The 12,272-nt window shown below is 33.1% G+C and overlaps 1 protein-coding gene across 1 annotated transcript; it reads right to left on the bottom strand.

Annotated features, from left to right (window-relative positions):
• Positions 1 to 4,210: 4,210 nt before the first annotated feature.
• On the bottom strand, positions 4,211 to 10,949 carry LOC100259851 (ras-related protein RABF1). Its single transcript, XM_002270663.5, has 8 exons — positions 10,738 to 10,949; positions 10,201 to 10,277; positions 9,166 to 9,249; positions 8,890 to 8,984; positions 8,615 to 8,720; positions 5,394 to 5,483; positions 5,218 to 5,304; positions 4,211 to 4,742 (listed from the first exon to the last, which is right to left on the bottom strand). The coding sequence occupies exons 1-8, from the start codon at positions 10,760 to 10,762 to the stop codon at positions 4,704 to 4,706; spliced, it is 603 nt and encodes a 200-aa protein (XP_002270699.1). The 5' UTR covers positions 10,763 to 10,949; the 3' UTR covers positions 4,211 to 4,703.
• Between the last annotated feature and the right edge of the window lie 1,323 nt (positions 10,950 to 12,272).

Raw genomic sequence — 12,272 nt, 5'->3', positions numbered from 1 at the left:
TTAACAAAGTTAAAATATAAAAAATATCCTTATGTCCTTAAACACAAAACCATGTATTTTCTTTTTCTTTTTTTAATAATAATAATCCATCAACAATAATTCCTTTTGTTTTACCTTTTGCTTTTTTGTCTTTTGTTTTCCTTTTTTTATGATAATCTCATTTTTTTTTCTTTTTATCATATTTATGGGTTTCTTTTTTTGTTTTTCCTTTCCTTCTTTGTCATCATCCTCACATTTTTTTTCTTTTCATTTTCTATCAAATTTTTTTCTTTTTCCTTTTTGAAGAGTCAAACGTCATCATTTTTTTGTTCATCTTGTTTTTCCTTTTTATTGTTCATATTTTTGTTGTTTTTTTTTTGGGGGGGGGGAGGGAGGAGGGGGGTTCATGTTCTTATTCCTTTTCTCCATTCTTTTTTTCCCCCATTTTTTCATCCACTAATACCATATCACTGACTTATAAGACTAGCCTCCAATCCCCTCTAGGCTTTATTACTTGTTTTCTTAAAGACGATAAATACACCGAGCTTGTCAGCATCGAAGCTTCCATATACTTGGCTACTACCAATACCTAGTTGTTGAGATGAACCATTTTTTTCTTCCTATACCACAAAAACCCTAAAATCTATGGTTGAGTTTGATTCAATTATGGTAAAGACTATGGTTTTCAGGTGCTAACATTCATAAAAAACATTGCAAGGGACAACAAAACTACTTCATGGTATGATGCCAAATACTCATAACCTTCCTTTGTCGAAGATAGTCAAGGATTATCAAAGGCTTTTGGTGGTGACAATGGCAGTTACATGAGATCCTAGAATTTGAGTTTTCAATTTTTGTGTTGGTGAAAATTGTTGTTAGTGGGATATAATTAATACTATGTTTTTCTAGTTAGATGAGTGTAAATGTCCTTCTATTTTAACTTTTTGTAAGAGGGGAAGACTATGGAAGCTTCTTCATCATATTAATTAAAATTTTAATTCAATTATTTAAGGGGTTTTTATTTTTTGATTTTTTGATTGATTGTAGCCTTCAATTTTGTCAATGTGAAAAAAAGTAAGAAAACTTTTCCACGAAGCTAGCCAAATTGTAAGAAGTCTATATCGGTAGGGGAAGGGGTGGGTGGATGTCACCTAGACATCATATGGCATCGTTCCTCCTAAAGTTAGAGCTCCCATGCAAGTAATGATGGAAATAGTCTTTTTCAATCTAATATTTATATAACTCAATCCCCTTGTATAATGCTATCTCATACTTGCATTCATTAGTCTCTTAAATTTTAAATTTTCTAAATATTTGTTTGGTTAATTTTTCATGTTAATATATTTTTAAAATTCATTGGATGTTATATCTGGTTAAATTCCCATGTGAGTTAGATTTTAAAAATTCATTGAATGTATGTTTGATTAAATTTTCATGTTAGCTAGGTTTTAAAAAATTTATTGGATGTTATATTTGTTTAAAATTCTCATGTTAGCTAGATTTTAAAAATTGTAGATATTTGTTTGGTTAAATTTTCATGTTAATTACCTTTTAAAAATTCATTGGATGTTATGTTTGGTTAAATTCTCATGTTAGCTAGATTTTTAAAACTCTGAATATTTGTTTGGTTAAATTTTCATGTTGGTTAAATTTCATCTCCTAGCATATACTCGCCTAATTTGGGTATGTTAGGACTTTCATCATATGCTCTTGAATTGAAGTTCCCCCAACCATTTTAATGTTCATTAATGCCTTTTTTTTTTATAAATAAGCAAAAGAATTGCATTACGAAGAGGCGCTAAAATAGTGACCCAAAGAAGTACAGTATAGAGACACTCACCCCCTTACAGTTAAACCCAAAAACAACAAGGAAAACGCAAAACCTTCTCCCTCACCGTAAACCCACCCAATCTATAAAATTATTAAGGTCGAAGGACCACCTTTTATCCACAATTTGGTCTCCGACCACAGTAAATAAATACACAAAAAAAGCTTTCAGCCTTTGGATGGACAACACACTATCTTCAAAGGCAATTTTATTCTTTGCCTTTCAAATGCCCAAAACAAACATAATGGTCTTACTTGCCACACCACCTTCCTCTTTTTACCCACAAAAGAACCCTTCCACCTTAAGAAGGTTTCCTTTACCGAAAATGGAAACACCCAAGACACTCCAAAGAAAGAAAGGAGCAACATCCACACTTCTCTTGTTTTTTCACAATGAAGAAGGAGGTGATCAATCAACTCTTCAAACATTTGGCTCAAAAAGCATCTATTAGTCAAATCCCAACCCCTCTTTTGCAAACGGTCCAAGGTTCGAACTTTTCCCCACGAAGCCTCCTAAGCAAAGAAACTTAATTTAGGTTGCACACAAGAGTTCCATATAATCTTCTAAGGGAAAGAAACAAGAGAAACCGACTACAAGGCTCTATACAAAGACTTTATCGAAAACAAGCCATCCTTCGAGTCCATCCACCTCACCCTATCCTCCTCACCCACATTAACCTTCTTCCCATCCAAGCAACAAAACAACATTTCCACCTCTTCCATCTCTCAATCATTGAAAGGTCTAGTGAAACAAAGGCTCCAACTTCCTCCCCTTTCCCCCGCAGTTGTCCAAACTTCATTTACCCAAGCCTCTTTAGAAGTTACTAGAGCAAATAAACAAGGGAATGACTCGCACAAAGGAGTGGTTCCACACCACTTGTTTTTCCAAAATTTCACCTTCCTTCCATCACCCACCACAAAGTCAAAAGAAAGGGTCACTAGGTGCTCCAATTTTCTAATTGTTTTCCACAACCCAACTCCATAAGCCTCCCTAGCCTCACAAGAGCTCCACCCTTCTCTTTCCTCCCCATATTTCCTTCTAATCAATTGGTTTCAAAGGGCCTTTCTTTCATTTGCAAAGTGTCAACTCCACTTGCCAAGGAGAGCCCTATTGAAAGTCCCAAAACTCTTTACCCCCAATCCTCCTTTTCTTTAATCTAAACAAACAATCGGCCACCTTACTAAGTGAGGTTTTTGCTCAAGAGCCCCACCACCCCACAAAATATCCCTTTGAATTTGCTTTAGTCTCATTCTAACCGCCCTAGGCAACTGGAAAATAAACATGAAATAGATCGGTAGATTAGACAAAGTACTACGGATTAAGATGATCCTTCCTCCCTTAGAAATATATTGACGCTTCCGCATTAAGGCCTTTATTGTTGTCTCATTGACTTGGGTCACTAAAATCTCATCTAGATTATGCATAATACTTGCAGTGGTAGCATAGGAATCAAGAAAGTGGGAAGGGGAACCAGCTTGAAAAGGCTGCACCACATGTTGAAAGCAGAACACATCCACCTCCCCAGGGTGATTTATAAAGCAATGTTGGACCTACGGGACTACATCCACAACAATGCATTAAAAATAAAGAAAGGACCCTAAGTTCCCATTTGCTTAGTTGATTACCCAATTGCTGATCCATCTATGAACATGATGAGGAATATCTGATGATGGTGGCCCTGTTATTTGAGTCCACTTCATTCTTCCTATTCCCAGCCTTTCTAATTTGAGAGACATGACATTAAAAAAAAAAAAAAAATTGTTTTTAATATAACACGCTATCAATATTAAGCACTTTCTATGTTTATATTCAAACACTAAATAATTCTCCTCAAATGAAACAAGAAGTAACCAAAACGCTACAAATTAAAAAGTGTTTCAACCAGAATTAGAATATGTTTGGTACTAATTTTAAGAAGTGTTTTTAGCTTTTCTAATACTTGAAAATTTTTAATTTTTAAGCATTACAAGGTTATAAACACTTCTTAAAATCACTATCAAACGCACTTTTACTCTACTCTTACAAGAATCATAGCAAAAGAGCCAAAATCATATGCAAAAGGCATTTAGAACTAAAGCAAGGTTCGCCACTTTACAAGATTTTAATCCAGAAACCATTCTAGATACATGATAGAAATAAAACAATCAACATAATATTAGGGCAGAGAACATTTGAAATGTGCCTTAGTGATCACCTGACATGACTGAATTGAATACATTTAGGATACATTTAGTATGCAGGAATAGGATTAAGAATAAAAATGAAGATAAATCACAATACCATATGAAAGGCAAAAAAAAAGATAAAAGAGGAATTTAAATCTGAGGACATTGAGTTCCGATTTGCATGATATTCAATTTTTCATCCCTATTCTCATTCTGACAAGTGATTCAAACGCAATACTAAATTGAAAATGGAACGAATCTTATTCCCTATTCCCTATTCTAACATTCCAAACATACACTTAAAGTGGTAGCAGGAGCAGAACAATTGCTTTCCCAACCAACAACAGATCCAGTTTCTGATATACAGAACTGAACCCTGTTTGGCACATTTTCAAGCTCTCACCCTGGAAACATGTCTACTCATCAGCCTTTCTGCACTGGCTCCACTACAAAGATGAATTTGTGTGCCCATAAGTAACCATCATGGATGGAATGATGTCAGCTAAATTTATTATGGGACTAGAACATGACATGATTGGGCAGTAACTTTGACCTTAACAGTGACAAAACATATAGGATGTGTGATTCATGATCTCACAACTTCAACAGTTCAACTAGAAAAACCAAACCAAACAGATAATCACGAAGTAGAATATACACAAAGTTGGTAATAGAGGCAGGTAATTGATCTCCATAGCATCAGCAGCTGTTTTCAGTTGTAAGATCTGCAATCACGATGAGGAAGGGCGTGGCAATCTTTTAGCAATTTCCTGCCAGATAATCATCAAACTTTTTACTTCCAAGCAAGTCCGAATACATATGGCACGGAGAGAATACTTTCTAAACATGATTTCCATAACAACTGGGTAACCAAGGGGCATAACCTGCCCATTGCCCAGGTGTTCGCAAGCATATGCCATATTTATAACATGTCATATATACTCAGCATTACATAGTTGAGCAATGCAATGTGTCCGCAAGGAGTTATATGACCACTACTATGTTACTCCTGCTCCCACTATTGTAATACATCTATTTCATTTCAAGGATAAAATAATGGGAGTAAACTGATATTAAAATGTTATCATTATACAAATGATCAAGGAAAAAAATCTAAACAATAAACCACATTAGATAATGGCAGTTTTGTTCATCTAGAGCTATTATTCACAGCTTGCCATTAATTTTAGCAATGTCCTACAAATAGAAAATGGTTACCATTAAAAAATAAATTTCAGGATGTACCTCAAACAGCTGGTTTATGTTATCAGCTGTCTTTGCAGATGTTTCAATAAAGAACATACCATTCTTCTCTGCATAATCAATACCATCCTTCAAGAATAAAATAAACACGTGTTAAAGCACATTTTGTGAATACATAGGAAAAGCTGAAGCATTCAGACAAATAGTATGACACTCACTTGAACTGGTACTTCTCGATTCTCATGAAGATCAGCTTTGTTCCCAACTAAAGCCATGACAATATCAGGGCTTCCATGTTTTTGCAATTCCTGTAAAATGACAAAATTAATTCACTATAAAGGGAAAGATTCAACATAGCAACAGGAAGTTAGAATAAGGTAAAAAGGGTGAAGACAAAAAAGGATATCTGTGCTTTACCAGCAGCTCAACCTTTTGGGAAAAGAACCCCACCTTCCATTCCCATTAGTATCTAAGTTTTGGCAAAGCATAATGATATAAAACCATTTAATTGTCTTTCAGTAACATATGTTTCCTTTCTGTTCTTTTTTTCTTTTTCTTTTTTTCTGGATGTAACACAGGTATTCCATAGATCAAGGGAACAATTTTTACATCAACCAATCCACTGTTCCAATATACCCGTTGCAGAGAATTAGCCATCCAACAAGAAGGGAAACGATATCACTTTGTATGAGATCACTCCAAGTTATGGGCGTCATTATCAACAACAAAAAACTTTGGCCAGCTGCTAGTTACATGGCAATAAGGTGTTCATAAAATAAAATTACTGGATTGATATACAGAGAGAAATGAGATATTTGTATATCTTTTAGGAGAAATGAAAAGGAAAGAAAAATAAAAATGATAAATAAAGAAAAGAAATAAATATCATCTGTTTTATTTATATTCATAACTTGGTTTTAATCAATGACAAAATGCAGTTCATGTTAGATCCTCGATAGACTTGGCAGGGAGTTAAGAGTATGGAATACATCTACAGACTAAATTGAACTTTTAAATAAAACATAACAGCAGACTGTTCAATATTTTATAATGGTTAATATACTGATCTTATGCACAAAAATGAATTTGTACTGGATAAGATGTATACGGATAGTAAGTAAAGGATCATCTGAGAGAGACAGAATTGCCAGGTGAAAAATAGACACAAGCTAACCAACCAGGTAAAATGTCGTAACTTACTTAAATCAAATTATTTGGACACAGATGAACCAAGATAGCCACACCAAGTAGGCTGAAACAAAGAAGTTATCATAAAACCTGGGAACAATGTCCTGAACCAGTTTACAAGAGTTGGAATTCCTATCTTAAGAACATAATTAGCATTTATAAGCAGCCTATTAGTACACCACAGATCAATCAAGATTTCTGTTAATGCAGTATATGGCATCAGGGTTTGAACCATACAATTTCCAGGTTTTTTTCTCCTGAAGGAAAATCTCTTGATCTTTTTCAGCATATACCATAGAAAAACTAAAATGGCAGAACTGTTGCAAATATAATATCTAAAACCATTCCATCACAAATCCAATGATTTGAGTTTGCCAAATATGTCTGCAAAGTTCAGAAAAGTGTCAGATTTACTTATGTGTTGCTTGCACATGCTCAAACTGCCAGTATTCCACATATTTCCTTACTATATTATCTGCAGAACCTAATTATCACAATCAAGTGTTTGTCTGTAGGTTATTTCTCATCATTGCCTAAGCTAAATTCAACTCCTCTTACAAACAAGTTAGACAGCAACAGACCTATTCATGTATGACAACAGCAGGTGGCACAAATCAGGATCAAAGCCTAACACAGGCTATGAACCTAATTTCAGAATTTGAATTTTAAAATTTTCAGGATCAGAAGAAAAATCTAATTTTTATCCATGCTAAAGATGATTCTCTACTTGTAAGAGAATTTGGATAGGCAATAATTACGTTGAACATGGGCAAAAATTACCTTCCCAAAGTTACCTCAATGGAAGATGTAGGGAATTTATCTTGTGCTCCCTCTGAACTTTAGATGCCATTTAAAAGTGCTATTAGATACCAATTTGATGCAATGAGAAGTTGGCACATCTTAAAAGCTTCCAAACATTAAAGCTTTGAAGAGGTCGGGGACTTCTTTCCTCTCATACTGGCTTTATAACTGGGAGTAAGAAGAAGATTTGGAGGGTGGAGGGTGGAGGGCGAAGGGTGGCTCTGTAGTGCCTGCTATAGACAATTTGGAAGGAAGTGAATAGGAGGATGTTTGAAGGATATGAGATTTCTATGCCTAAACTAAAAACAACTTCTTCTGAGTAGTTTGTTCTTTTGAGTTTCTAGTGTTCAGTAGCAAGAGAATTTCCCCCTTTAAGACATTCTTGATGATGAGTAATCATTGTTTTAGAGGCTCCTTTCCTTGCAACTTTTCTTTTCTTTTTGTGGTACACTAGCCAAAGGGTTAGCCCTCTCCTATAATGCCCACTAATGTGGTCTCATAGGCATTGCACGCAGACACTCCATTCCTACTGAAATCAAGGGCAGAAGACTCAAGGAGCCTAACATGGGCTTAGTACACCTTAATGGTAGTCATGGACCTCCCATCACCTACAAAAAGGAGCGATTTTTAGCTTGTTGGCTAGAGTTGGAGGCTTGTTGAGACAAATGAAAATTGGACACATATTAGGCCTATTTGTTGGATTGAGATGGAGAGGAGACGCACCATTATCCTCGATTTTGGTCAGCCAGCCCACACCCCAAAAAGCATATCTAAAACCCACACGGCCATGTCTTAGGGATTACACACTTCCAAATCTCACAGTTAATCTCAGAATTCTATAATCTTCCTGAGATACCTCTTGGGATACTTCCTCAGAAGTAACACTGTCTAACCATCTCTCAATTATCAACTACTTGGCTCTCTTCTCAAGCTTAATCATCTCACCATACACATGGCCACGCTACCATAGACAAATTTCAAAAATAAATAAATTAGAACTTTCTCACAATTATATCTAGACAATTTCTGGCACCACAAATACATGATCAGAACTAACAAGTCAATAAATGTTTAAAATTTAGAATAGAATGAATAAAAGATCATATCTTTCTTGTTTTGAACCACTAAGAGAGATTTTCAACATTTAAAAATTTCTACTAGTTTTGACCTATGCAAAAGTCTATTCCTACAAAATAATATATAATACCTCACTCTCACTCACCTATATACATGTAAGACCCCGTCTTTAAGGTTTCCATTTTAGAGTGCAAAAAGGTCAATACAATCTATACATCAGTCATTTCTTCATAAACTAAAATGAATAACAAAGGAAATAAGAATTACACCCAAAAAAAGAAATAAATAAATGAAGCAAGCAAAGAAATAGAAATAATTAAGCAAGAAAGAAACAGAAATAAATACTATTGCACTTCCTACTAAAAAAAGATACCTTAACCCAATACTGTGCTTTGTTGAATGATTCTGGGCTTGTTATATCATACACTACAACTGCAACTGCAGCACCTCGATAGTAAAGTGGTGCCAGCGCAGCATACCTGAGGAATGAAGTTATCCTCTGTAATTTTCTCAAATGGGTTTTCATGGAAGAGAGAGAGCTCTAGATCCATTTCAATAGACTCAAGAAGACTATAAGTTGAGTTATTTCTATTGAATTTAGAAAGTCAGATAGGTGAACAGGAAAAAAAATGGGTTGGCCAATGATACCTCTCTTGACCAGCAGTGTCCCATATTTCAAACTTAACTGTCGTAGAATCTTGCAAGGCAATTGTTTGTGACAAGAATGAAGCTCCTACAGTCACCTGAAGTTATTAAGATCAACCAATCTAAGTAAATCTATCATGAAATAACATCCATGTATTTTGCATGAGAGGATTGATGCTAACATCCATTGGCACAAAACAAGGTTGAACAGAATTTAATATAATAAAAGGGAAAAAAAAAATGTGCATCACATAATATATAGCTATGTATATTTCTTACCTTGGATGTAGGGTCAAACTGGCCACGAACAAAACGAAGAACAATACAGCTTTTTCCAACACCAGAATCCCCCAACAAAACCAGCTGCAGACAATGATGGACCAAGAGAGCTGAAATAATTTAGGGTTCTTATTCAATCCTATATTTGCCCATCAATTAATTTCTATAATGATATTTCTTGCAGGTAAGATAATTCAAGTCGACCTCACTAATAAAAGAATACCCAAATGACCATCCAAGATCTATTCAGACTTATTTAAGTGTACAACAAAATACCAGCCTTGTTCAAATTACCATCATTTGCTTGGATTCTCTGACTCGTTGATATTAAAAGTTTAAAATCCAAGTCTAACACCCACACACACCCTACCGAGTATTTAATAGGCTTGAACTTCAAACAAAATGATCTTTATATTCCCTGGTAAGGGGATGGACTAAAACCAACCTCATTCTATAATCAACTGACACTTTTGAGACATTCCAAACACTCTGGAGATGTCCTTAATTTGGCTATGTAAGGTACATGCATGCATCAGGTCCATGTGAAATAACACTGCTTAAACACATTTGGGAACGCATGGGACATGCACCTACAGTCTCAAGGTATCCATACCATGTCAGCCTGTTAGCTTTGTATTTAATGTACAGGTCTGTGTGGAGGCTACACTGTGAAAGCAAAAAACTGTATGCTATACCACTAAAATAGAACCTCCTTCAATACGAAAATACCTATAGACTTGAAATTACAAGAAAAGTATGAACTAAGTGGAACATGAATCAGATGACTGCAACTTTTGGAATCTATTCAAACTTCAAAAGATTACATTAAATTAAATAAATGGACCTTTGCCCTCAACATCCCTACCAAATTTTAAACAAATCATAGATATTCCACCCTTTTTTTTTTCCTTGTTTGCCTCTCTCTCTCTCAACAAAAATAAATAAAATAAAAGAAAAGAAATAAAGTAATTATCCACAACATAAGAGTTCATCATCACAGAAAAAACCGTTGCAATGATTATGCCAATTAAGTACCTTAACCCGGAGGTTTTTTGCATCGGGTGCTCCACCATTCTCCGCATTCAGCCCACCCAACCGTCCAGAATTTCTATCTGCAAACATCACCAACCCATCAACCAAAATTTAACAACAATTCACAAAAGGGATACGAAACCAAAGCTGTATACAAACAAGAATACCTAAATTATCAAACCCTAGCAATTCCCATATATTAAAATACCTGATCAGACATCAATCCTCTATTAACTCAAACATCTCCAAATCCACAAATCAAAAAACCTAATAGATTAACACGGATCCCATTAGGGTTTCTCAAAAATTCAAAACAGCAAAACCCTAACAGCCCCGTTTGAAAATCGCCGCAAAAAAAATAAATAAAAACAAAAGAACAAAGAATTAGGAATCTACAAGCTGCATCAAATTTTTCCGAAGTGAAGCTCCGAATTTTTCTATTTGCTTTACTTTTCCCACATTTCTCAGCAACCAAACAGACCTTAAACCAAAAGGAAAAAACTTTTTAAAAGAAAAAAAAAATTGATACAAAAAACATACCCGGAAGGGAGGAGGAGCAACCCATGTCGAGGAGAGACGGTGGAAAATAGAAATAGAAAATTAGGTCTAAAATGAAATCTAAAATCCAAGGGTAGAGACTGTCGGAATATAGAGAGGAAGAAGGTAAAGGCCGTTAATGGCTGGTACTCCCTCGAGAATGTCCCACGCTTTCCAATTTTGTCTTTCTTTTCAAGGCACATGTTTATTTCTGCATTTTATATTTAACATTTTTTATTCGTATACATAGTTATATTTATATTTATATTTATTATATTTTATTATATTTAGGGGTCTTGTACTCGACTCTCTTCCCCTTTGCACTTCATTTTAAACGTGGTTGCAAAAAATTTAGGGCATCTTTGGTTTTACACAACCGATTTCTATTTTTTAAATATTAAAAACATGTTTAGAGAAAGAGGTGTGTTTTTATTTTTTATATTTCACATGTTCTAAAAACTATTTTTTTGAAAATAATAAAATAATTTTTTTTTTTCATTGTTCAAAGAACAAATTGTTATATATATTTTTTCACAATTCAAAAAAACACTTTTGGTTTAAAAAATTTATAATTGATATAAAAATTTTAAAATAAAATAATTTTTTAAATTTAAATGAATGGTGTATGTAAAAATTATTTATCTATATATAATATCAAGTTAATTGAATAAAACACTTTATTAATTAAAAAAAACAACAACTTTTAAACATATTTTTTGTTTTATTTATTCTAAAAAAAAATTTTATTAATTCAACTAAACATGTTTCAAATACATTTTTTTTTTTAAAACACCAAAAACTGTTCTTAAAATTTGTTATCAAAAGATATTTTTTAAAACAATTTTCAAAAATAGTAACCAAACAAACCCTTAAAGTTTGTCATGCAACTATTTTTTAAAATCAATTTTCTATTCTCTAAAATAAAATACCTGAAAAACTCATTTGATAATCAAAAACTATTTTTTATTTTTTGTTTTTAAGAAAATATTTTTAGAAAACATCTTTTAATTATTTATTATTATTTTTACCTATTTTTTAAAGACTATTTTTAAAAATAAATATATAAACATTTAGAATGATTAAAAATAAAATATTACACATAAAAATTATTGTTAAAATATATTTAAAAATATTTTAAGTTTCTAAATAGGTTTTTTTCTACAAAATAATAAAAAATAGTTTTAAAAATTTATTCTAAAAAACTATCTTTTAGAATTAATTAGCAAACACACTCTTCTTTTTTTAATATAACATTTTTCTAAAAAATTTCATGATTCCCTTCCCCAACGTTTTCTTCCTCCCCTCGTACATTCCATTCTCTCTCCTTCCTATTCAAACCTTTTTCTACCAAACTTGTCTCCTCAAGCTACATATTAATTTTTTTCACAAAAAAAAGAATTTGTTACATTTGATTTTTAAAAAAATCAAACAAAATAATTTCCTTTTGTTTGATTTTCCTATTAAAAATATGAAAAATAAATAAATAAAATAAAAATTCATATATTTTAAAATTATTTAATCTTTATATTAAAAATAAT

Source organism: Vitis vinifera, chromosome 13, assembly GCF_030704535.1.
Source record: "Vitis vinifera cultivar Pinot Noir 40024 chromosome 13, ASM3070453v1".
NCBI lineage: Eukaryota > Viridiplantae > Streptophyta > Magnoliopsida > Vitales > Vitaceae > Vitis > Vitis vinifera.
This window is presented reverse-complemented; position numbering and strand designations above follow the sequence as displayed.